General features: G+C 38.3%; 1 protein-coding gene across 3 annotated transcripts in view; it reads left to right on the top strand.

The window, feature by feature from the left end:
* hop (tyrosine-protein kinase hopscotch) overlaps positions 1-24,253 on the top strand; it is a 179,597-nt gene that overhangs the window by 136,924 nt on the left and 18,420 nt on the right. For all 3 annotated transcript variants that reach the window (XM_071685057.1, XM_071685056.1, XM_071685055.1), the window contains 10 exons: positions 312-440; positions 2,533-2,704; positions 3,037-3,122; positions 5,077-5,164; positions 5,820-5,989; positions 9,407-9,540; positions 10,442-10,574; positions 13,528-13,656; positions 18,378-18,551; positions 22,493-22,662. In XM_071685057.1, the coding sequence (XP_071541158.1) occupies positions 312-440; positions 2,533-2,704; positions 3,037-3,122; positions 5,077-5,164; positions 5,820-5,989; positions 9,407-9,540; positions 10,442-10,574; positions 13,528-13,656; positions 18,378-18,551; positions 22,493-22,662 (1,385 nt within the window). The remainder of the gene's footprint in view (positions 1-311; positions 441-2,532; positions 2,705-3,036; positions 3,123-5,076; positions 5,165-5,819; positions 5,990-9,406; positions 9,541-10,441; positions 10,575-13,527; positions 13,657-18,377; positions 18,552-22,492; positions 22,663-24,253) is intronic.

The following is a 24,253-nucleotide window of genomic DNA, read 5'->3' as shown; positions in this document are numbered from 1 at the left end:
TACTCTATACATGCCTTCATGCTCTCAATCAATACTAAACCCCCCCCCCCCCATATATATATATATATATATATATATATATATATATATATATATATAATTTCCCAGGAATACTCTGCAAACTTTTTCCTCTGTAATTTGAACCCCCCCCCCTTTTTTTTTTTTTGTAAATTATTGAAAAACCCACACCAGAGAGGTTAGACTGCGACTCAAAATGAATATTTTCTTAATGTAAATTACTTCACACAATCATAGTAGTAAATTCTGATGGATGCTAAGGATATTGTTAATGCCATTATTTTATTCTACAGGTGGAGCTAGTGGAAGCAGCAACTTATTTGGCCAGGGCACTGTGGTACCTCAATGTGGAAGGTGTCCAGCATAATAACATTCGCTGTCACAACATACTGGTAGCAGATCATACAGATAAAACATTTAAGGTTTGAAACAAGATCTCTGCTCATGAATTATTTAACAAGATATTGAATGAAAATGTGTGAGGAGGGTGACAGTCATTTAAAGTGGTTAGCCATATGAACGATTTAAGTAAGAGCTGACTGTTTTTTCTTTTGCAGCATCAGACAAACTTATCCATTGCTGCTGCTTTTTTTTTTTTTTTTTTTTTTTTTTTTTTTTTTTTTTTTTAAACAATCCCAGAGAACAGAATGGTGAGTTTTGTTTGCACTATGAATGTAAGTGTGCTGTTGTCAGTTTCATGGTTGAAAGAAGAAATTCTTACTGAAAGTATGTTTACCATGATTTGAGGAAAAATGGAAAATTGTGAAATGTTTAAATACTGAAGACCAGTGCTTGGTGAGATGGGAATGTGCAAGCAGCAGTTGAAAGACATGCATTTCAAAAATGATATATACTGTAGATACAAATAGTACCCTGAGGCATTGTGCATGTGATCCACCTGATTTTAATAGTAGAACTCCCTGAATGTCGTAGAAGGTGACTTAAAGGAGTGTGAGTGGGGGCTGGAATTGTTGCCCTCCAGTTTTACTTTTCAAAGGAAAGAACAGAGAAGGGGGTTTAGTGAGGATTTTTCCCTTAAAGGTTCAGTCATCCATTCCGTGTGCTGTCTTGCTAACACCGGAAATGGCAAATATGTATGAAAAGAAAAATCTTGGAATGGAAAATTGACAGATTGCAAATCTAGAAAACATTCATGATATAACACTTTCACGCATAGATGTCTCAATGTGTGTCTTCCATAAAAATTAGATTGGCATACACTTTATGCATTAAATCTTAAATTTTTTTTTACTAGAAATCAATTTTTTTTATAGGTATTGGGTCTATTTAGGTATTTAGGTGCATATAAGGTATGAAGTTTGCAACAACCTTTCTCATGCATTAACTGGTCAACAGCATATCTCGAGATCAGTTGATCTCGCTCCTTGCTTCTCACACCATAACTTTTATGCTCTTGCAGAGGGTGTTACACATCATGACCTCCTCCATTGAATATATATTTGGTGGTACACAATGTAATCATTGTTCATTCAGTGTGGTAGGAGAATGATTTATATAAAAGATAGGTAAAAAGAAATTTTATTAAAGTGTGAAGCTAAAGATATATTTAAGGATATTTATTTTTTTTTTTTTCCAAAAGGAACAGAGAAGGGTGCCAGGTGAGGATATTCCCTCAAAGGCCCAGTCCTCTGTTCTTAACGCTACCTCGCTTTCGCGGGAAATGGCGAATAGTATGAAAAAAAAATTATATTAGTCATTAGTAAACTATTTTATGCATATGTTCAGATATGGGCATTTATGTTTATATATATGTGTATATGAGTGGATGAAGTATTATTATACTTGGTCGCTGTCTCCTGCATTAGCGAGGTAGTGCAAAGAAACAGACGAAAGAATGGCCCAACCCCACCCGTGTACATATATATATACATAAACACCCACATATACATTGCCATACATTTCAGTGTATACATGCATATACATATATACACAAGTACATATTCATACATGCTGCCTTCATCAATTCCCGCCGCCACCCCGCCACACATGAAAATAAAAACAAAAAGAAGCGTTTGCGTGCGAGGTAGCACTAGGGAAAGACATGGGAAACAGTGATTATGTATATTGAAATATAGATAAAGAATAATCTTGGGGTCTACTATTTGGTGTATGATATTATATAGCAATTGTGAATGAGCTGTTTCAAGTAAAAACAACAATGTACAACCAGAAAAGGCGTTTTAGATTTAAGGTTGATGTAAACATGGACATTATAGTGGTAGTAAACATCTCGACAAACTTGCTGATTGTGCTGCCGCTAAAAGATATACCATTTGGTGTTTATATGGCCATAAAGCAATAATTTATAGACAAATGCATGTAAAAGGATTTTCAGATGAAAAACATTTCAACAAATCGGTAATTACTGCATACATTTATGCATGGCAGACAGCCAACTGTATATGCTTAATTCACATTGTGGGATTCCCGTGGGATTTGGCTGTGTATTATTGTGCATGAATTCTTTCTTCCAGATGTATCATTTGTTTTTAGGTCAAACTTGGTGATCCAGGACTAGTGAGGTATGACCAGCGTGACTTGCATTGGATCCCTCGTGAACATCACTTTCAACCTCCTCTTGCCCTTAGTGATGCTACAACTGATATTTGGGCATTTAGTACAACTCTCTGGCAGATTTTCTCACTTGGCGTCATGCCTTTGCCAGGTATAGATTGAAATGGAATATATTATAGAAGTGAAAGACATTGAAACATCTATTTGTTTTAGAAATGCTGTTAATTAGATTTGCTTAGTATCCAGATTAAAATTGATAATTTCAGACACTCTTTGCTGCACAAGTGGCCCTTCTTAATTCCAGTAAAACTTCAAGAGTCTGACTAGTCTTTTCTTAGATAAGAACTGGCTTTGATTTGTGCATGGACCAATAGTGCTGTGTGTAGTAGGAAAATGCCATTAGATTCATGCATGTGAAATTCATTGTGTGTGTTTCTCTAACTTGAATATAAAACATGCAGTTACAGAAGTATTCTCATACAGGTGCTGATATGGAGGAAGTTCGCAAGCTTTATGCTACTGGTTGCTTACTACCCCGTCCGGATTTATGTCCTCAGGATCTTTACAAGGTTTGAATTGTATTTAGAATGTCCTGCATGTTATGTTGAGTGATACTTGTACCTGTTAGAATTGGCTATCATGAAAGACCATATTTTATTTGAAAAGTGCAAAAGAAACTTTTGGGAATTATGAAAAAAATTTGCTTACAAATGATTTAAAGTCCCTTTTTGGAATTTAAGACATTTGTATAGATGTGTTTGTGTATTTTTTGGTAAAAGATGTGAAACTGGTTGTCCCATGTTAGGATACAAGCCAATAATTCATTGTGGAGTAATGATCAGCAGTATTTTTTTTTTTTTTCTTTAAGATGCTTCCTGAACTCCCTCTTATATTTCACCTCATCCCATAGAAACAAATGTAGACTATCAATGAAGATCAGATTCTCCTAGTTTTAGTTGGTTAAATTAGATAAGCCTCCAACTTAGATTTTTATAGTTTTTATGTATGTTTTATATATGTCTTGTGTTGGATAATTTGCAGAAATAATGCAATCATGTGGTTAGCCCAAGTCTAGGGAATATCGTCACTATCTCTTCTTTCTCTTGGTGTATAAATCTTATGTAGCAACAGCATGATTCAGCAGAATGCCAAAATCATCCTACCATACTCTCAACCCATTTAATGCCCTCTAATATCCTCCATAGAATTATAAACAACCATAGTGACATTTGACAAGCCTCATTGCACTCTTATTCATTTTAGACCTCTCTGCTATATCACTGTTTAACAGGCACTATTTTATTAAAGCTCATAATGTACCAGTATTCAAAAACTTTCCAAGCACATTATCATATGCTTTTTCCCCCAGAACTACTACTACCTGCTTGAGTACAAAATTCTTGTCCATACTCCATTTTCCCTTTGCAAGTCCATGTTCTTAAAAGTTTAATGATTATGTTAATGAGACCAAGTATGGTCTCGCATTATGCTTTGCCAGGCATGCTAAGAAGACGTTTTCTTAGTTCTTTTTCACTTGCCATTCTCTCCAAATGTTGAGTATTTATTGCCTTTCTTCAATTTATTATGGTTGGGACCTGGAAAATCAGTAGTAAAAACTAAATTATAAATAATATATGGTACAAGGAAGTCATTGAAAAGATACAATTATGAAAGCCTGTTTCAAAGGTAATAGCAATTTAGAATATATGTTATGAAATTTTATCAGTTTTCAAAACTAGAAATTATTGGTGTGAACCTGAAATACATGGCACCTGTAAGTCCAAAGTAAGGTTCCAACAAGATTTATAGTCTTATGAAAACTTGAAAGATATACCTTATTACACCCACTAATTCTCTTAAGTTAAAAATGCTGTGCTCTTCTTTTGTTTAAAATTGCATTATTATTTCTCATTTCTTCATTAGACTTCCAGCTTGAAGCTTGATTATTTTTTTATTATACTTACTCACTGTCTCCCGTGTCAGCGAGGTAGTGCTGGGAAACAGACAAAAGAATGGCCCAACCTACCCACATACACATGTATATACATAAATGCCCACACATGCACATAGACATATCTGTACTTTTCAATATATACATACATATACACACATGTACATATTCATACTTGCTGCCTTCATCCATTCCCATTGCCACCCCACCACACATGAAACAGCAGCCCTCCCTTTTGCACAAGCAAGGTAGCACTAGGAAAAAACAAAAGGCCACATTCATTCACTGTCTTTACCTGTCGTGTAATGCACCGTAACCACAACTCCCTTTCCACATGCAGGCCCCACAAAACTTTCCATGGTTTACCCCAGACGCTTCACATGCCCTGGTTCAATCCATTGACAGCACGTCGACCCCTGTATACTACATCGTTCTAATTCACTTGCTCTATTCCTTGCACGCTTTTCACCTCCCTGTATGTTCTGGCTCCGATCACTCAAAATCTTGTACTCCATCCTTCCACCTTCAATCTGGTCTCCCACTTCCTGTTTGATAGGTTTCCTTTGTCTTAGGTAATGCTGCGGTGTTGGTCCCCAGATCCACAAGCCAGACGGCAACCCCAGGCCATCATGCGAGATGTTAACCAGATCCTTTATCAGGGTGAGTCATAGTTCTTTTCTGTTAGTTTTTCCTTGGTTGCAGTAGAAATGCTAATAAATGTTCAGAAAATCTACCATGGTGTCTTTATGATTGTGTATTAGGGTCTGTATTTGGAGTTGTCTGCAAAAGAAAACAAAATTATTTCTAATAACATGAAGTGTTAGTGTGTCTTGATACTTGTTTTGAGAACTTTGGTATTCAGACCTGAACCTTTGACCATGCCGTTAGCTTCTTTTAGTGAAAATGTGTTTCTTCCCCTTATCATGAATTGTCCTCTTATAGGCCAGTAGGGACAATAGGTATGCTCCATGTAGTTAATTTTGAGGCTCGTCTAGCCTTACATTTTCTTATCAAGCTGCTACAGGGGACAAAGCAGGATTATTGCTGAATAGTATGGAAAACCTGTTTTTGTCCTGGTGTTATACTACCATTAATGACTTTGCTGTAAAGCAGTAGTTATAGATGTTGCTTAACAACCCATATTCACAGTTAATTCATTGTGTTGGCATTAGTTTTTTTTTTTCTTTATGCATGCATACATATGAGGTGGAAATAGGAGCTTGCTGTATTTGTATTGTTCACAGGTTTTGATTGTCTTTGTATCTTTTCATTTATTTGTAAGCAGGTTTCCTTGCATCAACTATGTTTTTTCCAGTATTCAATTCAAGAAAGAATCATGCATACCAGACCATCTTTGCTGCCAGTTCCTCTGAAGCAGAGGATGCAGAGCAACATAATGGGGAATTGTCAGAGGAGGATGAAGAAAATGCTTCTGTTACTACTCAGCTTACTACCCTTACTTATGCTGATGGTTCTGTAGCGCAGGTAAGAATATTGCAATGGTGTTCATATACTCGGCTGACCATTCATACAACGTATAAGCAGGTAGAGAAAGCTCTAAAGAAAAGGAAAATGAATGATTGTGGATATCGTTCAGAAAAGGAAAATGAATGATTGTGGATATCGTTCAGAAAAGGAAAATGAATGATTGTGGATATCGTTCATTTTACAACCCAGGACATAAGTTTATTTTTGTGTCATATACTCTGCCCAGGATTGGGTTGGCAGATATTTATGATCATTTAGAAACTGTTGTGGTTGGAAGCTACACTACAGCCAAAGAAAACCTAGGGAGGTATCTGGAGGATATTCTCCGTAGGGATACATAGGCATTAGGGATACATAGGGGACCAAACCTAATGAATTCCACGGGACAAAATCACTAGCCAGTTATTCCAAAAGTTGAACACAGTTTAAGGCTGTGGAATTTGTGCGCTTGGGAAACAGAAGTAAAATTATGTATTTGATTAAAAGTGGTGACACAAATATATAACACCTTTGTTACCAAGCACAGCACTGAAATGTAACACTTGTGTTTGTTACCATGACAATGCACACTTGCATTTCCTAAGGTAGGAGGTGGTTATGGCCCACCCAACCAAGATGCATTTGCATAGATGCACCTTAGTCACAGGACTGGTGCATGTATAATGACACGACAGTTAGAAAAAAATCCTATGAACAATAAAATCACTTGCCATGGTACTAAAATTTAACAAAAGTATATCAAGTTCACTTTGCAATAGACAGACAATATCCAGTATTCCTTTAGAAATTGAGTATGTTAGTGTGCATACATAATGACAAAGCACTTGGTATTAGCATCAATATTTGGTATTAACTAAAAAAGTTCAAAGGTACCCAAGTTGTAATGTAGAATTATCAGGAACTCTGGTGAAAAAAATTCAAACATATCTTTCTTTTTGTTCAATGAGATTGCTTGGGCAACTGAATGCCTTAATCCTGGTCATCCCGTTAATGGTGTGTATATATAGGAATGAACACGTTTGTGAGGAAGTACCAGGAGAGATTTAGTGTAAAATTGCAAAAGGTGAGAGCAAATAATGAGGGGAGTGGGTGAAGAATGGTATGTATTTTGAGAAGCAGTGATGGCATATGCAAAAGATGCATGTGGCATGGGAAAGGTGGGAGGTGGGCAGATTAGTGAAAGAGAAAAAATAGGCATTTGAACAATGCTTACAAGGAAGGATTGCAAATGACTGGGAGATGTATAAAAGAGCAGCCTGAGGTCAAGAGGAAGGTGCAAGGGCTGAAGAAGAGGGCAAATTAGAGTAGGAATGAAAGAGAATTGCTAAACTTTAGAGAATAAAAAGATGTTTTGGAAGGAGGTAAATAACATGCATAAGATGAGAACAAATGGGAACATCGGTGAAGGGGGAAGTAATAACAGGCAGTGATGTAGTGAGGAAATGGAGTAAGTATTTTGAAGGTTTGTTGAGTGTGCTTGATAGTGGCAGGTTTAGGGTGTTTTGGTCAGGGTGGTGTGTGAAGTGAGAGAGTCGGGGAGAATGGTTTGGTTGAGTGAAGAGGTAGTGAAAGCTTTGTAAAAGATGAAATCCAGCAAGGCGATAGATTTGGATGGTATTGCAGTAGAATTTATTAAGAAAGGGGGTGACTGTTGTTGATTGGTTGGCAAGGGTATTCAATGTATGTATAGATCATGAAGTGCCTGAGGATTGGCTGAATGTATGCAAAGTGCCAATGTAGAAAGGCAAAGGGGATAAAGGTGAGTGTTCAAACTAGACATAAGTTTGTTGAGTATTCCTAGGAAATTTTATGGGAGGGTATTGATTTAAGAGGGTGAAGGCAAGTATAGAGCATCAGTTTGGGGAAGAGCAGTGTGGTTTCAGAAATGATAGAGGATGTGTGGATCAGGTGTTTGCTTTAAAGAATGTGAGAAATACTTAGAAAAACAGATGGATTTGTATGTAGCATTTATGGATCTGGAGAAGACATATGATAGGGTTGATAGAGATGCTTTGTGTTAGGTCTTAAGAGTATACAGTGTGGGGAAAGCTGTTAGAAGCAGTGAAAAGTTTGCACCAAGGATGTAAGGCATGTATACAAGTAGGAAGAGAGGAGAGTGATTGGTTCCCAGTGAGGGTCGATCTGTGGCTGGGGTGTGTGATGTTCACTGCTAACAGCAACTTCCACATCATATACTCTTAATACCCTCCACAAAGCATCTGTCAACCCTATCTTATGCCTTCAAATCCATAAATACTACATACAAAATCATCTGTTTTTCTAAGTATTTCTTGCATACATTCTTCAAAGCAAACACCTGGGGCCGTACACAGAAAACTGCTTAAGTATGCTTAACCCCAAAGAATTTTACTTAACTAAGAATTTTGCTAAGCGTGTTTCTGAAAGCTGCCCTACGCTTAAGTATTTGCTTAGCAGACGACAAATATTTTGACCCAAACTGCATTTCATACTTCTTAAATCTTATGCTTAAGTTTTGCTAAGTATCGTGCTTAATCCTTTTATGTGTGGCACTCAATCACTTGCTCAGCTGAGCATAAAAATAAGCAGAAATCTAAGAATTTTTCTGCCTACGGCCCCTGATCCACACATCCTCAACCACTTCTGAAACCGCACTGCTCTTCCCCAGTCTGATGGTCTGTACATGCCTTGACCCTCTCAATCAATACCCTCCCATAGAATTTCCCAGGAATACTCTACAAACTTGTACCTCTGTAGTTTGAACATTTACCTTTATCCCCTTTGTACAATGGAAGTATACATGCATTTTGCCAATCCTCAGGCACTTCACCATGGTCCATACATACATTGAATATCCTTACCAACCAATCAACAACACATTCATGCACACACATACATACATATACATGTAAACATATATGAATATGTACATATACTTGCTTGCCTCCATCCATTCCTGGTGCTACCCCACCCTACAGGAAACAGCATTGCTACCCTTTGCTTCAGTTTATCTACTAACCCCTAGGGGAGGATGAACAGTCAGGTTGAGTGGATTGACTGATGTAATTAGGATTGAAGCCTAGGCACTTGACTCTGGATGGCCCCTGAATGTGTTGTGCTCAGCACTGCTAACCACTACACCGTGGTGGCTATCACAAGTGTATTTCCATAACTATAGGTAGCAGTTATAGATTTCTCTAGGGGCTTAGTAGATAAGTTTGAATGGCTAGCACAAAGTGTAGTCACAAAACACACAACAGCTGTTGAAAGGTGTTCAGTTATTAGTTTCATGAGTAATCATTGTTAACTGTTCTTCTTTGACTAGTTTTGTGAGAGAATTGCTGATTTATTTTGTGATATGAATAATTCTTTCAGCAACATTATTGAAGGGAAAATCTTTTCGTGGTACATGTCATTTATGCTGTCTTCTCACAGGTGACGTTAAGTCATCTACCAGACAATCTTGTTGATGACCTGATTTCTCTCAGCTCTACTTACTTTCATGGTGATGCTTCTCATGTTTATGAAACTGGTGCAGCATTTTCCCCTCCACTCAACAGTCAGAGAAGGTAGGCGTGTTTCTTTTTCTATGAAAATTAGAATTTATGCTGAAGTTATGTATTGTTTTTCATTATATTTCATATTGTCATTTTGGTCATTTAAGTATTGTATGAGCAACTGGTAGTTCATGAAAGTTTGTTAATTTTCCTCATTTCACAACCTACAGTTCCATTGTACTGGGAGATTGGCTGGTGTCAGATCTCTTTGGGAAAAATTATTTGGGTGTTCATTTTCAGACACTTTTCTTGAGCTACGTTGCTGTTGCTGCCCTGTATATTATCTAGAAAAACTTTCAAGGTACAGTTTCCTAGGATTTTACTTAGTTTTCATGGTTGTCATTGCTTATTCCTTTATCTTTATTTACATACCCCCTTGCTCTTCTGTTGTATTTTCTGCATTTACAAGTATTATGAAAAGACGCAGCTCCTGCCACCACCTATTCCTTTCCTTTCCCATTTTTATCATGTTTCTCCCCTTTCTTAAGTACCTTTGCTTGTCTAAAATCAAAGGTAGACCTCTTCGGTTCACACAACTGATATGAAATGTGTTCGAGTTAGGGAGACTTCTTGTAGTATTCTAACAAAGTGTAATATAAGTAGCACATGGATCTCTCTTGCTCTTGCAGGGACAGCAGTTTCTATTTCTTCTAGTATCTTGTTTGCTCTAGAGGAACTAGATCAGGATTAAGATATTTGTGAGTGAAACCCAGGTTGCATGCAGCACCAGCAGTGGGAGATAATTTTTTTAATGAGATGGCTTAAAGACAGGTGTTTAATGGTTGCCTGTCACTTTGAAATGAAATTTGAGCTTTATTGTTTCTAGACGTCCATGATGCAAATTGAAATTTCTTAAGCACTATAGTGGGTGAGTAAATGAATATTTTTAATCCCATGCATCATTTACTTTCAGCACAACAAAAACACTGAGTGAATTGCTGCTTCCTCCACTAGCTGCACAGCGTATTCCTAAGGTCCCTATCCTGCCCACTCACCCATTACATCTTGATAAGTCGGATATCAAATTTATCATAAAGATTGGGGAGGTAAGTTTATAATCCTTAAAGAAAAAGTTTTTCTATCCAGAGTAGGTTTTTCCATAACTCCTTCATTTGCCCTTCACCTTCATGTTCTTTAGTGAACTGTTGGATAAACATATGCAAGAGAGGTCACATTACCAGTTTTGCTCCAGTCCAGTCACATCCAGTGCATGGAAAAATCATTGTCTTAAGGGTAGTTGGAAAAATTTGCAAAGAATGCTATAGTATTCCCTCTAGCACCATTGACCACAGAATCATAATGCTTTGGCATAGCTTACAAGTTACTAGTAAATCTCTCAGAAGTTATGATAAGGGAAGGTGGTGAGCTTTAGTAAAAGCTAACCTCATTGATAGGTAAGTTAGCCAATTATATGACTTTCCTTATCGTTTTTCATGGTGTTGTTAAGCGTCTCATACTAGTATGTATATCTTCTCTGCCAAAGGAGATGCTCTAGCATGAATTAATTTTTTTTGGATGAAGTGGACCATGGGCTAGAAACAACTTCTCTGTGGATCCTGTCTATGGTATACTTAAATATTTACAGTTGAACCTATTTACATTGAGGGCCAATCCCAACTTTTCACTTCATGTCCTTTCCCTAAATCCATTTGCAAGTGCTGTAGATATAGAAAATTTGGACCAGAAACAATGGAGATATATCTGTTTCCTTTGCAGAGGCCTTTTTTGTGGTTTTAAACTGTACCACTAATCAGGACAAAGGGGGTTTGTAGCTTCTTCATTGAATCAGCCTTAATTGCTCAGCAGATGGAAGAGTCCACTGAAAATTCCCATTCTGAAGATATTTTCGAGTCAGTCTTTAGAGCCTTTCAGTGTAAATTTGTTCCTCAGCAGATCTTGTGGATCTCCTTTAATAAGATTCTTGTATTGATATTTTTTTTTAACTTTTTAAATGTTGAAAAAAATGTTTAAGGCAACCCTGTTCTATGAGGAACTGTTTGACTTTGAATACTTTGGTTACATTATTATGGGTATTTACACGAATAGAATGTGAATAAAATGTTGACATGGTTAAAATTGCTGTTCTTAAGAAGACTATTCCTAGTGGTAGGGTTAGTAAGTTGCTTATATCTACCAAAAAAAAAAAAAAAAAAAAAAAAATGCAGGATGAGTAAGCCTGTCAAATTTTACTCCAATTAATCTTTTTTCATGGAAAGCAGTACTCCACTAAAGAGGAGACCTTTCAGAGTCAAGGCATGAAAACTTTCTTCCATGACACATTGTATGCTTTTAGTTTCTGCATTATGATAGTATTTCACATTTGCATTTACAGCTAAGATTGAAAACTTTATTCCAAAGAAACTTGTTTCAAGTTAAAGGGTTCGTAATTTCACAATTGACTGGGAGACCTATAAAGATTTCACACCAGGGATTTTTGGTTGGATCAGTTCATGAACATTGATCAGATGACAAGGTTTGGATTTCAACAGGACTTTTGCTGTTGAATAATGGCATGTATGAATTATGTCCTCTTAAAAAAGGTTAATCTCGGGAAGATGAAATTATGCCAGGACTTAGTAGAATGTCTATGTGTTCTCTTCTGGAGAGAATTAAATCATTTTGTTCCTTATTGGTAAATTTGTAATGAATAAATTCTTGTCAATTGTTTTACTAAAAACTCCAGTGAATGTTAGAAATACTGGTATAGCGTAATGGCTATAGAGACAAGTAATTAACGCTTAAAACTATTTAGAGTTGGCATAAAAAGGGGCATTGAGTCTCTGAATAGCCCTCTTTGCATTTAAACTAGGCGTCTTGCTCGTTTTCACATCATATGCCCCTCTTTCCCTCATGGACATTGGAAGGCAAAGCTTCTGACTTTCTCTCACCTCTTCACATGGTCCATTGACCTTTTTGGTCCAAGACTGGCGAAGTATCATGGGAGAAGATTTTTGAAGTTATTGTCAGTGACTAGAGGTGGTTACAGCTTTCTTTATAAGCATGTTTCTCAGATTGCTTTTAGAGCACACTGTAGATATACGTTTTGCTAGTGTTTAATGTGACTTTTCCCCTTGTTAGGTTCTTAAAGAATTTGATGCTGAAGGAGGGCAAGTAAGGAGTTTGATTTAGAAATTTGCTTTTAAGTAAGGTCACTGCAAGCCTCTTAGGGGGTCAGAAAACAGTCTCGTATTCATTTTTTTTTTTTTTTTGCCTTTTTCTCAAGATTTGTGGTTAACTGTCACAATTTATGATAAAAATATGGAGATTCATAGTTTTTAACTGTTATGATCCATTATTGTAAAAAAGTATATATACAAAAACGCACATACATGCACATATACTTATCAACATATACTGACATATACATGTATACACGAGCACATATTCATACTTGCTTGTCTTCATCCCACAAGAAACAGCATTGTTACCCCCTACTTTAGTGAGGTAGCACCAGGAAAACAGGCAAAAAAGGCCACATTTGTTCACACTCATCCTCTAGCTGTCATGTGTAATGCACCGAAACCACAGCTCCCTATCCACATCCAGGCCTAACAGACCTTTCCATGGTTTACCCCACACATTTCACATGCCCTGTTCAGTCCTTTGACAGCATGCCTCTCGCCCTCCTGTATGTTCAGGCCTGGATCGCTCAAAATCTTTTTCCCTCCAATTTAGTCTTCCACTTGTTCCCTCCACCTCTGACACTTTCATCCTCTTTGTCAATCTTTCCGCACTCATTCCCTCCATATGTACTAACCATTTCAACACACCCTCTTTTGCTTTCTCGACCACACTTTTTTTTATGCAAAATTTTGAAAGTTGCTTGAAGTTATAAGTTATGTGGTTTGGATAGTTTTTATTCATTGAATTTGATGTTCAAATTTCATTTTAGTGTGTCTGGGTTGTTAGAAAAAGTTTGATTTGCAGTTGGCAAGGATAAAGCCTTCATCTCAAAATGATTTATAATTATATGCATAACTGATATCATGATTTTAATAGGGTAACTATGGAGAGGTGCACAGAGGAGTAATGACTAATGCTCAAGGACAACAAGAGACTATTGCCATCAAGACACTTAAAGCTGTTGGTCAAATTGATGACCTTAAGAGAGAAATTGATATAATGAAAGTAAGTAGTGATTTTATATACTGCCCTTATCCAAAGCTTAATTTTTCACACCAAGTTTTTGTATATTTTTATTACAATTAGTATTTTGTCACTTTTATGCACCATAATTCATACTTGTCTGTTGAATATTAAACAAGCTGCTGCTGAGTAAATCTTGGTAAGAGGTGACCTTGTGGATTCTTCTCTACATGCTGAGATTGCTTTACTCTAGTTCTGCTGTCTTTTTAGGTATATTGTGGATAGTTGTGCACATTGGTTTGAAATATAAAGTAGATGAAACAAATGCCCATTGTGTGAAGTTCAGTAAAGAAACAGTGTCTGTAAGTAGATGGAATATCATGTTAATTGAACATGTAAGAGATGTACAGAAGGACAAGAGAAGTAAGGAAACAGGGAGAGAAATTTAAAGATTAAGGAAAAGAATGCTGAGGAATAGGGAAGCAAGGAAAGGTTTAGTAATGGAGAGGGACAAGATCTGGGGAGCAAAGAGTGCAGTAAAAAGGTAAGAAGTGCTTGTATAAGCAAAAGGTCTTTCTGCTGCTTCACCACAATGAATTTGGGTAAAGATAGGTGTGATTGTTGTTGCAGAGGTGGTATGTACCTGATCTACAACATTTTGGAATGTAAGAGTGATAGATAGAAAGTGCAGAAAAAGGTTATAGCATTAATGAAAGCGATTATAGGAAAAGGATGTGATAGGTGACTCTGTAGTGTTGTAACATAAGTGATGAAGGAAGTTGTACTTTATAACCAGGAAGAGTATGCTCAAGAAAAAATTAATTTTGATGGCATGAGTTTGAGACTAATTCAAATTATAAATTTTGCCTTACTATAATAATCTTATGTCAAAGGAGTTATCCTTTTATTATGTGTAAAGTTTAATCCTCTTGATTAAGATGAAATAAGATTCTTCCTTAGTTATACATTAGGCTGTACATATTTTTGACATGTTTACATTTTTCTAAAATGGGAAACAGAAGGAGTCACGCGGGGAGTGCTCATCCTCCTCGAAGGCTCGGATTGGGGTGCCTAAATGTGTGTGGATGTAAACAAGATATGAAAAAAGGAGAGATAGGTAGTATGTTTGAGGAAAGGAACCTGGATGTTTTGGCTCTGAGTGAAACGAAGCTCAAGGGTAAAGGGAAGAGTGGTTTGGGAATGTCTTGGGAGTAAAGTCAGGGGTTAGTGAGAGGACAAGAGCAAGGGAAGGAGTAGCAGTACTCCTGAAACAGGAGTTGTGGGAGTATGTGATAGAATGTAAGAAAGTAAATTCTCGATTAATATGGGTAAAACTGAAAGTTGGAGAGAGATGGGTGATTATTGGTGCATATGCACCTGGGCATGAGAAGAAAGATCATGAGAGGCAAGTGTTTTGGGAGCAGCTGAGTGAGTGTGTTAGTGGTTTTGATGCATGAGACCGGGTTATAGTGATGGGTGATTTGAATGCAAAGGTGAGTAATGTGGCAGTTGAGGGAATAATTGGTATACATGGGGTGTTCAGTGTTGTAAATGGAAATGGTGAAGAGCTTGTAGATTTTTGTGCTGAAAAAGGACTGATGATTGGGAATACCTGGTTTAAAAAGCGAGATATACATAAGTATACTTATGTAAGTAGGAGAGATGGCCAGAGAGCGTTATTGGATTACGTGTTAATTGACAGGCGCGCGAGAGAGACTTTTGGATGTTAATGTGCTGAGAGGTGCAACTGGAGGGATGTCTGATCATTATCTTGTGGAGGCTAAGGTGAAGATTTGTATGGGTTTTCAGAAAAGAAGAGTGAATGTTGGGGTGAAGAGGGTGGTGAGAGTAAGTGAGCTTGGGAAGGAGACTTATGTGAGGAAGTACCAGGAGAGACTGAGTACAGAATGGAAAAAGGTGAGAACAATGGAAGTAAGGGGAGTGGGGGAGGAATGGGATGTATTTAGGGAATCAGTGATGGATTGCGCAAAAGATGCTTGTGGCATGAGAAGAGTGGGAGATGGGTTGATTAGAAAGGGTAGTGAGTGGTGGGATGAAGAAGTAAGAGTATTAGTGAAAGAGAAGAGAGAGGCATTTGGACGATTTTTGTAGGGAAAAAATGCAATTGAGTGGGAGATGTATAAAAGAAAGAGACAAGAGGTCAAGAGAAAGGTGCAAGAGGTGAAAAAAAGGGCAAATGAGAGTTGGGGTGAGAGAGTATCATTAAATTTTAGGGAGAATAAAAAGATGTTCTGGAAGGAGGTAAATAAAGTGCGTAAGACAAGGGAGCAAATGGGAACTTCAGTGAAGGGCGCAAATGGGGAGGTGATAACAAGTAGTGGTGATGTGAGAAGATGGAGTGAGTATTTTGAAGGTTTGTTGAATGTGTTTGATGATAGAGTGGCAGATATAGGGTGTTTTGGTCGAGGTGGTGTGCAAAGTGAGAGGGTTAGGGAAAATGATTTGGTAAACAGAGAAGAGGTAGTAAAAGCTTTGCGGAAGATGAAAGCCGGCAAGGCAGCAGGGTTGGATGGTATTGCAGTGGAATTTATTAAAAAAGGGGGTGACTGTATTGTTGACTGGTTGGTAAGGTTATTTAATGTATGTATGACTCATGGTGAGGTGCCTGAGGATTGGCGGAATGCGTGCATAGTGCCATTGTACAAAGGCAAAGGGGATAAGAGTGAGTGCTCAAATTACAGAGGTACAAGTTTGTTGAGTATTCCTGGTAAATTATATGGGAGGGTATTGATTGAGAGGGTGAAGGCATGTACAGAGCATCAGATTGGGGAAGAGCAGTGTGGTTTCAGAAGTGGTAGAGGATGTGTGGATCAGGTGTTTGTTTTGAAGAATGTATGTGAGAAATACTTAGAAAAGCAAATGGATTTGTATGTAGCATTTATGGATCTGGAGAAGGCATATGATAGAGTTGATAGAGATGCTCTGTGGAAGGTATTAAGAATATATGGTGTGGGAGGCAAGTTGTTAGAAGCAGTGAAAAGTTTTTATCGAGGATGTAAGGCATGTGTACGTGTAGGAAGAGAGGAAAGTGATTGGTTCTCAGTGAATGTAGGTTTGCGGCCGGGGTGTGTGATGTCTCCATGGTTGTTTAATTTGTTTATGGATGGGGTTGTTAGGGAGGTGAATGCAAGAGTTTTGGAAAGAGGGGCAAGTATGAAGTTTGTTGGGGATGAGAGAGCTTGGGAAGTGAGTCAGTTGTTGTTCGCTGATGATACAGCGCTGGTGGCCGATTCATGTGAGAAACTGCAGAAGCTGGTGACTGAGTTTGGTAAAGTGTGTGAAAGAAGAAAGTTAAGAGTAAATGTGAATAAGAGCAAGGTTATTAGGTACAGTAGGGTTGAGGGTCAAGTCAATTGGGAGGTGAGTTTGAATGGAGAAAAACTGGAGGAAGTGAAGTGTTTTGGATATCTGGGAGTGGATCTGGCAGCGAATGGAACCATGGAAGCGAAAGTGGATCATAGGGTGGGGGAGGGGGTGAAAATTCTGGGAGTCTTGAAGAATGTGTGGAAGTCGAGAACATTATCTCAGAAAGCAAAAATGGGTATGTTTGAAGGAATAGTGGTTCCAACAATGTTGTATGGTTGCGAGGCGTGGGCTATGGATAGAGTTGTGCGCAGGAGGATGGATGTGCTGGAAATGAGATGTTTGATGACAATGTGTGGTGTGAGGTGGTTTGATCGAGTAAGTAACGTAAGGGTAAGAGAGATGTGTGGAAATAAAAAGAGCGTGGTTGAGAGAGCAGAAGAGGGTGTTTTGAAATGGTTTGGGCACATGGAGAGAATGAGTGAGGAAAGATTGACCAAGAGGATATATGTGTCGGAGGTGGAGGGAACGAGGAGAAGAGGGAGACCAAATTGGAGGTGGAAAGATGGAGTGAAAAAGATTTTGTGTGATCGGGGCCTGAACATGCAGGAGGGTGAAAGGAGGGCAAGGAATAGAGTGAATTGGAGCGATGTGGTATACCGGGGTTGACGTGCTGTCAGTGGATTGAATCAAGGCATGTGAAGCGTCTGGGGTAAACCATGGAAAGCTGTGTAGGTATGCATATTTGCGTGTGTGGACGTATGTATATACATGTGTATGGGGGGGGGGGGGGGTTGGGCCATTTCTTTTGTCTGTTTCCTTGCGCTACCTCGCAAATGCGGGAGACAGCAACAAAGCAAAAAAAAAAAAAAAAATTTTTTTGGTATATTTGAGAAACATCTATAGCTATGGTGCCCTTTGCAAACTTTCTCAAGGTGGTGGCCCAGCAAGTCTCCTTAACTGGTGATCTCCAGTGCTGCTTTTTAGCCTTTAGTGCCTTGCACTCAACAGGCCACTGGCATAGGCTCCTACCAAATGTTCTTACAGACTACTACTATCTGTTGCTCATGGCAGTGCAGGAAAAGCTAGAGAAGTATGAGTTGTGTGAGTTAAGTGTTGTCATGTGTGACAATGAGGGATTGTATGTTTGTGGACAGAATGCCAGCAGTCAATGTGTGAATGAGGCAGAAAGTAGAAACTAAAAACAGCTACCTGGGAAAGAGAATCGTAACTTGACAGCTGCTATCTCTGTCCCAATACCTAGCCCTGGTCGGTGGTTGCCTACCAACTACTTGCTGAAGGAGAATAATTTTTTATGTAACATACTTTGCTCTGTGATAATAGCTTATAAGATTTACAGGCATTGTGTGAATGAATATTTACTATACATTAAAGCCCAGTTCACTATTTTGATGAATATTGCTTTTCATTTTTTCCAGAAACTGAAACACAAGAACATTGTACGACTTTGTGGTCTGGTGGAGACTGATGGAGAAGATATGTACATGGTGATGGAATATTTACCAATGGGTTCACTCAAGGATTATGTTAAGGCTCATAAGGAACACATGAAAGACAATACACTCCTCAAATTTGCCATGGACATTGCTGAGGTAGAAATTAAATTATTTTCAGTTTGTTTTCAGTTGTTGAGGGCTCTTGAATTTTTTATGTAAGCCACAGTAAGAAAAGAATACTGAACTGGTTAGGAATTATGGATTTTGTAACTCTAGTTTTATACTAAATACTGGAAATTACTTGCTACACACCAGATTATTTTCTGAATCATTACACAGTAACCTATCTCTTATCATAAGCCATTATATAATTGTGTCCAATATGGATTGGCGAGTGTTTACATGAGAGCTTTTGCCAATATGGATTGGCAAGTGTTCACATGAGAGATTTTGAGTTTTATTCTAATAACGCTCTGGCTTGTACAAAAGCCTTCTTGAGATACTGAATAAGGTACAGAAATACAAATCTCCACATCCCCACAATAAATCCTACTTCACTGGATGCTGCACCACATTCTTTAAACCCACTGGCTGTCTTCCACATTCCCCAACATTCTGTGACTGCCATTTTTGCTGCTGATCCAGCCCTACCTAGAAAGCCTTTACGATTGTTGATCACTTGTGTGCTTATTTAGAAAGCTTCAATGGTTTTTCTGGCTTGCTCAGTCCTTTATTCATATTTTAGCCTTTTGCTACTTTGGAAAGGATTACATGCATCAGCTTTATGTTCACTGATCCTTTTGGCCATGTCTCACCTTTTTTCCCATAATACATGGCTGAAATCCAGGAAACAGTCTGCTGTACACCACACTATCCTTGTTGATACTTTTGCCACATTATTCATCCTTAATGATGTAGCAATGTTTATCCTTTTCTTCTGTGAGAAGATATCCATAATTGAGGCCTTCCTTGAATTTATTTATTTGCTCTTACTTTTTCACTTTATAAATATATATAGCATGACCGAGATGGCCATGATTAGAACTTTCATTACTGTTGCCACCTCTGCAGTCATAAAACGGGTATGAAGGTGTGAATCAACTGCTCTAAGGTTTTATCGGTGTAGGGCCAAATGAGTGCTCAAATTACAGAGGTATAAGTTTGTTGAGTATTCCTGGTAAATTATATGGGAGGGTACTGATTGAGAGGGTGAAGGCATGTACAGAGCATCAGATTGGGGAAGAGCAGTGTGGTTTCAGAAGTGGTAGAGGATGTGTGGATCAGGTGTTTGCTTTGAAGAATGTATGTGAGAAATACTTAGAAAAACAAATGGATTTGTATGTAGCATTTATGGATCTGGAGAAGGCATATGGTAGAGTTGATAGAGATGCTCTGTGGAAGGTACTAAGAATGTATGGTGTGGGAGGCAAGTTGTTAGAAGCAGTGGAAAGTTTTTATCGAGGATGTGAGGCATGTGTACTTGTAGGAAGAGAGGAAAGTGATTGGTTCTCAGTGAATGTAGGTTTGCGGCCGGGATGTGTGATGTCTCCATGGTTGTTTAATTTGTTTATGGATGGGGTTGTTAGGGAGGTGAATGCAAGAGTTTTGGAAAGGGGCAAGTATGCAGTCTGTTGTGGATGAGAGCTTGGGAAGCGAGTCAGTTGTTGTTCACTGATGATACAGCGCTGGTGGCTGATTCATGTAAGAAACTGCAGAAGCTGATGACTGAGTTTGGTAAAGTGTGTGAAAGAAGAAAGTTAAGAGTAAATGTGAATAAGAGCAAGGTTATTAGATACAGTGGGGTTGAGGGTCAGGTCAATTGGGAGGTAAGTTTGAATGGAGAAAAACTGGAGGAAGTAAAGTGTTTTAGATATCTGGGAGTGGATCTGGCAGCGGATGGAACCATGGAAGCGAAAGTGAATCATAGGGTGGGGGAGGAGAAGGCGAAAATTCTGGGAGCCTTGAAGAATGTTTGGAAATCGAGAACATTATCTCGGAAAGCAACAATGGCTATGTTTGAAGGAATAGTGGTTCCAACAGTGTTGTATGGTTGTGAGGCGTGGGCTATGGATAGAGTTGTGCGCAGGAGGGTGGATGTGCTGGAAATGAGGTGATTGAGGACAATATGTGGTGTGAGGTGGTTTGATCGAGTAAGTAATGTAAGGGTGAGAGAGATGTGTGGAAATAAAAAGTGTGGTTGAGAGAGCAGAAGAGGGTGTTTTGAAATGGTTTGGTCACATGGAGAGAATGAGTGAGGAAAGATTGACCAAGAGGATATGTGTGTCAGAGGTGGAGGGAACGAGGAGAAGTGGGAGACCAAATTGGAGGTGGAAAGATGGAGTGGAAAAGATTTTGAGTGATCGGGGCCTGAACATGCAGGAGGGTGAAAGGTGTGCAAGGAATAGTGAATTGGAACGATGTGATATACCGGGGTCGACGTGCTGTCAATGGATTGAACCAGGGCATGTGAAGCGTCTGGGGTAAACCATGGAAAGTTGTGTGGGACCTGGATGTGGAAAGGGAGCTGTGGTTTCAGTGCATTATTACATGACAGCGAGAGACTGAGTGTGAACAAATGGGGCCTTTGGTGTCTTTTCCTAGCGCTACCTCTCACACATGAGGGGAGAGGGGGTGTTATTCCATGTGTGGCGAGGTGGCGATGGGAACAAATAAAGGCAGACAGTATGAATTATGTACATGTGTATATATGTATATGTCTGTGTGTGTATATATATGTGTACATTGAGATGTATAGGTATGTATATTTGCGTGTGTGGACGTATATGTATATACATGTGTATGTGGGTGGGTTGGGCCATTCTTTTGTCTGTTTCCTTGCACTACCTCGCTAACGCAGGAGACAGCGACAAAATAAAATAAAGGGCCAAATGAGCAAGCCATGCATTTGGATTGTTCAGAGTGAAGCCACCTCATTGTTGAGAGTTGGTTTATATTAACGGATGCCTTAACTAAACAGGGTTTTAATGTCTTGGATAAGTAATTATGATGGTAATGTAGCCCACAGCAGCAGTACACATAGTTAAGGTCAGTATATGCTAGAGTCAAATTTAGTATGGAGTAGACTGTCTTGTTCAGTATTTAGTTTCTTCTCCTGTGTTTGGTGTGGTTTGATATCTACCATTTTCCTAGTACTTGGACCCTGATACTGTTGCAGATAATAAATCAGCTCAGTACAATTGATGTTCATAGGAACTATTGTATATCATTGGTGCTACTTTTTCAAAGCAATTAGTTTTTGATTCTGATGCAAGAGTTGTTGCCAGAGAGTAGTGACTGCAATACTAAGGGATTTTGTTACTTTATGGAAGACTTTGATGAAAGGTAAAATCCTAAATAATGAATAAAAGGGAACAAACAAAGTTTTCAGTAGTAACAGGTTGATCTCGTGTAGAGATACACCAAGAATGGGGAAGGTACTTATCTTTTGGCTTCTGAAATTTCTAATGCCATATAATGAGCCACACCATGACTAAATATGAATTCCTGTAACATTTAGTATTTCATGTATTTATTTTCATTTCTCAGTTCCATTTCTAGCATTTTATGAATTTTAAATCTTATATCAAAGCTAAAACCTCTCCCATTGTTCTAGTAAGATGCTATAACTTAACATTAAATTATGGTCTTGCTTCAGTTTGTTGTGCAAAACTAATTGCTTATACCTTTAGTTGTTGGACCCATGCATTTCATATTTCACTGAAACCATTTACTTAATGTTATTTTCTTGTTTACTTTTTTCATGTTTCATTGCTATTTAATTTAACTACACTCAGCATAGGTCATTAAAGCTATTCACTTCCTTGATTGGTGTCCTATTTTCATGTTTCTCATTTGGTGCCATAACTCCAAAGTAACTATGATTATTATTTATTTTTATTATATTTGATTGCCGCTTCCTGCGTCAGCGAGGTAGCGCCAGGAAACAGATGAAGAAAGAATGGCCCATCCACTTGTATACACAAATGCCCATATACATACATATACTCGTTCATATTCACACTTGCTTGCCTTCATCCATTCCTGGCACTACCCTGCCTTGCAGGAAACAGCATTGCTACCCCCAGCTTTTCTTTTAGGGAATGGACTATCTTGAACAGTGCCGGATCATCCACCGTGACCTGGCAGCACGCAATATTCTTGTTGCAGATCAGCACAATGTTAAGATTACTGACTTTGGCCTGGCTCAACAGCCAAATAAAGGAAATTACTATATTCGTCAAACGCACCGAGCCTTACCTCTTCCTTGGTAGGTATTCTTTGTATTAGAGCTGTTGATATCAGAGTAACTTTTTTTTTTTTTCATTAGTTAAAGGATTGATTTCATTATCTTTAAATTGTCTCTCAGGATTTTGCTTAAAAGTTTTCTGTCTTTTTAGTTTTGTGCAAATGCTTTGTGCATATGTCTGAAAAGGCTATTTTTTCACAGTTGTACATATATAAACGTGGCTATCAGTTTTGTTAGCTCTTCTGTGTTAACTTTTTATGGTACTTGAGCATGCATGATTATCTGTAAAAATTATGATTCGGTATCATCCTGATCTTCACCATCACTCATCATAATTATCATTCCCATCAGGTATGCATTTTTTCATGTTTGAAAACAGGGCGGCATGTGTCACTGTTGTCTAAGGCAACTAAGATACTTAGGTGGTCACATGAGGCATTCAGCCCAGTGCTGATGAGACCATCACAGGTTTGAAAATTAGTTTTCTATGTTACCAGAATCGTCTGGCCCTTTGTCAGATAGCTATGCACTCAAATGTGTGGGTCATCTTTGTTAATGCTGGAAGTTCACTTGTTTTACGATGGGTAATTGACCATGCACTAACACTAGAAAATGCAAAAAATGGGGCAAGAGAATGCTGAACCTGCCAGAGGCAGGAACCACTGAGCATTATGGTAGCAGGCCCGTGATTCTCTCAGGCAGTGAGCATCAAGTCGAGCCTCATGGTTCAGTCTTGTATTCATCACATGTTCACTTATGTGTGCTGTGCTTGTGCAAGTGCTTGCAAGTTCTGTTGATGATTTTGCAAGAATAGTTTACAAAATGAGTTCATTTGATTGTGAAATGCAGGCTAATAAATTAGACTACTCTCCAAAGAGACAAGAATGTTGAGTAGTGGAAAAGTGAGATAGAAACAGAAAACTTCTGTTTGATCACAATTATTATGCATACTGTTTGGAACATACCATTTCTGTTATTTCTATAATTAGTAACAAAACACCTTAACATCCAGATGTATCAATCCTAAGGTGCTTAATTGCTTTTCTCGATTCCCTTTCTATGTACATATTCTGCTCCATCACATCTCAAATCCATTGCTGTCCATTTGAAAATGTATCAGTATCCACAGGATGTGTGTGGTAATTATGGGAGAATGAATCTTGATTATAACATTAGTGTTAATTATGGAATGACTAAATGCAGAATAAGTAGGGAATGTGTGCACCATTTTATGTATACATATTTTTATATTTATCATTTGAATGGAGAAAAACTGGAGGAAGTTAAGTGTTTTAGATATCTGGGAGTGGATTTGGCAGTGGATGGAACCGTGGAAGTGAATCATAGGGTGGGGGAGGGGGCAAAAGTTCTGGGAGCGTTGAAAAATGTGTGGAAATGAGATGTTTGAGGACAATACGTGGTGTGAGGTGGTTTGATCGAGTAAGTAATGATAGGGTAAGAGAGATGTATGGTAATAAAAAGTGTGGTTGAGAGAGCAGAAGAGGGTGTTTTGAAATGGTTTGGTCACATGGAGAGAATGAGTGAGGAAAGATTGACAAAGAGGATGTGTGTGTCAGAGGTGGAGGGAACGAGAAGTGGGAGACCAAATTGG

Source organism: Panulirus ornatus, chromosome 39, assembly GCF_036320965.1.
Source record: "Panulirus ornatus isolate Po-2019 chromosome 39, ASM3632096v1, whole genome shotgun sequence".
Taxonomy (NCBI): Eukaryota; Metazoa; Arthropoda; class Malacostraca; order Decapoda; family Palinuridae; genus Panulirus; species Panulirus ornatus.
This window is presented reverse-complemented; position numbering and strand designations above follow the sequence as displayed.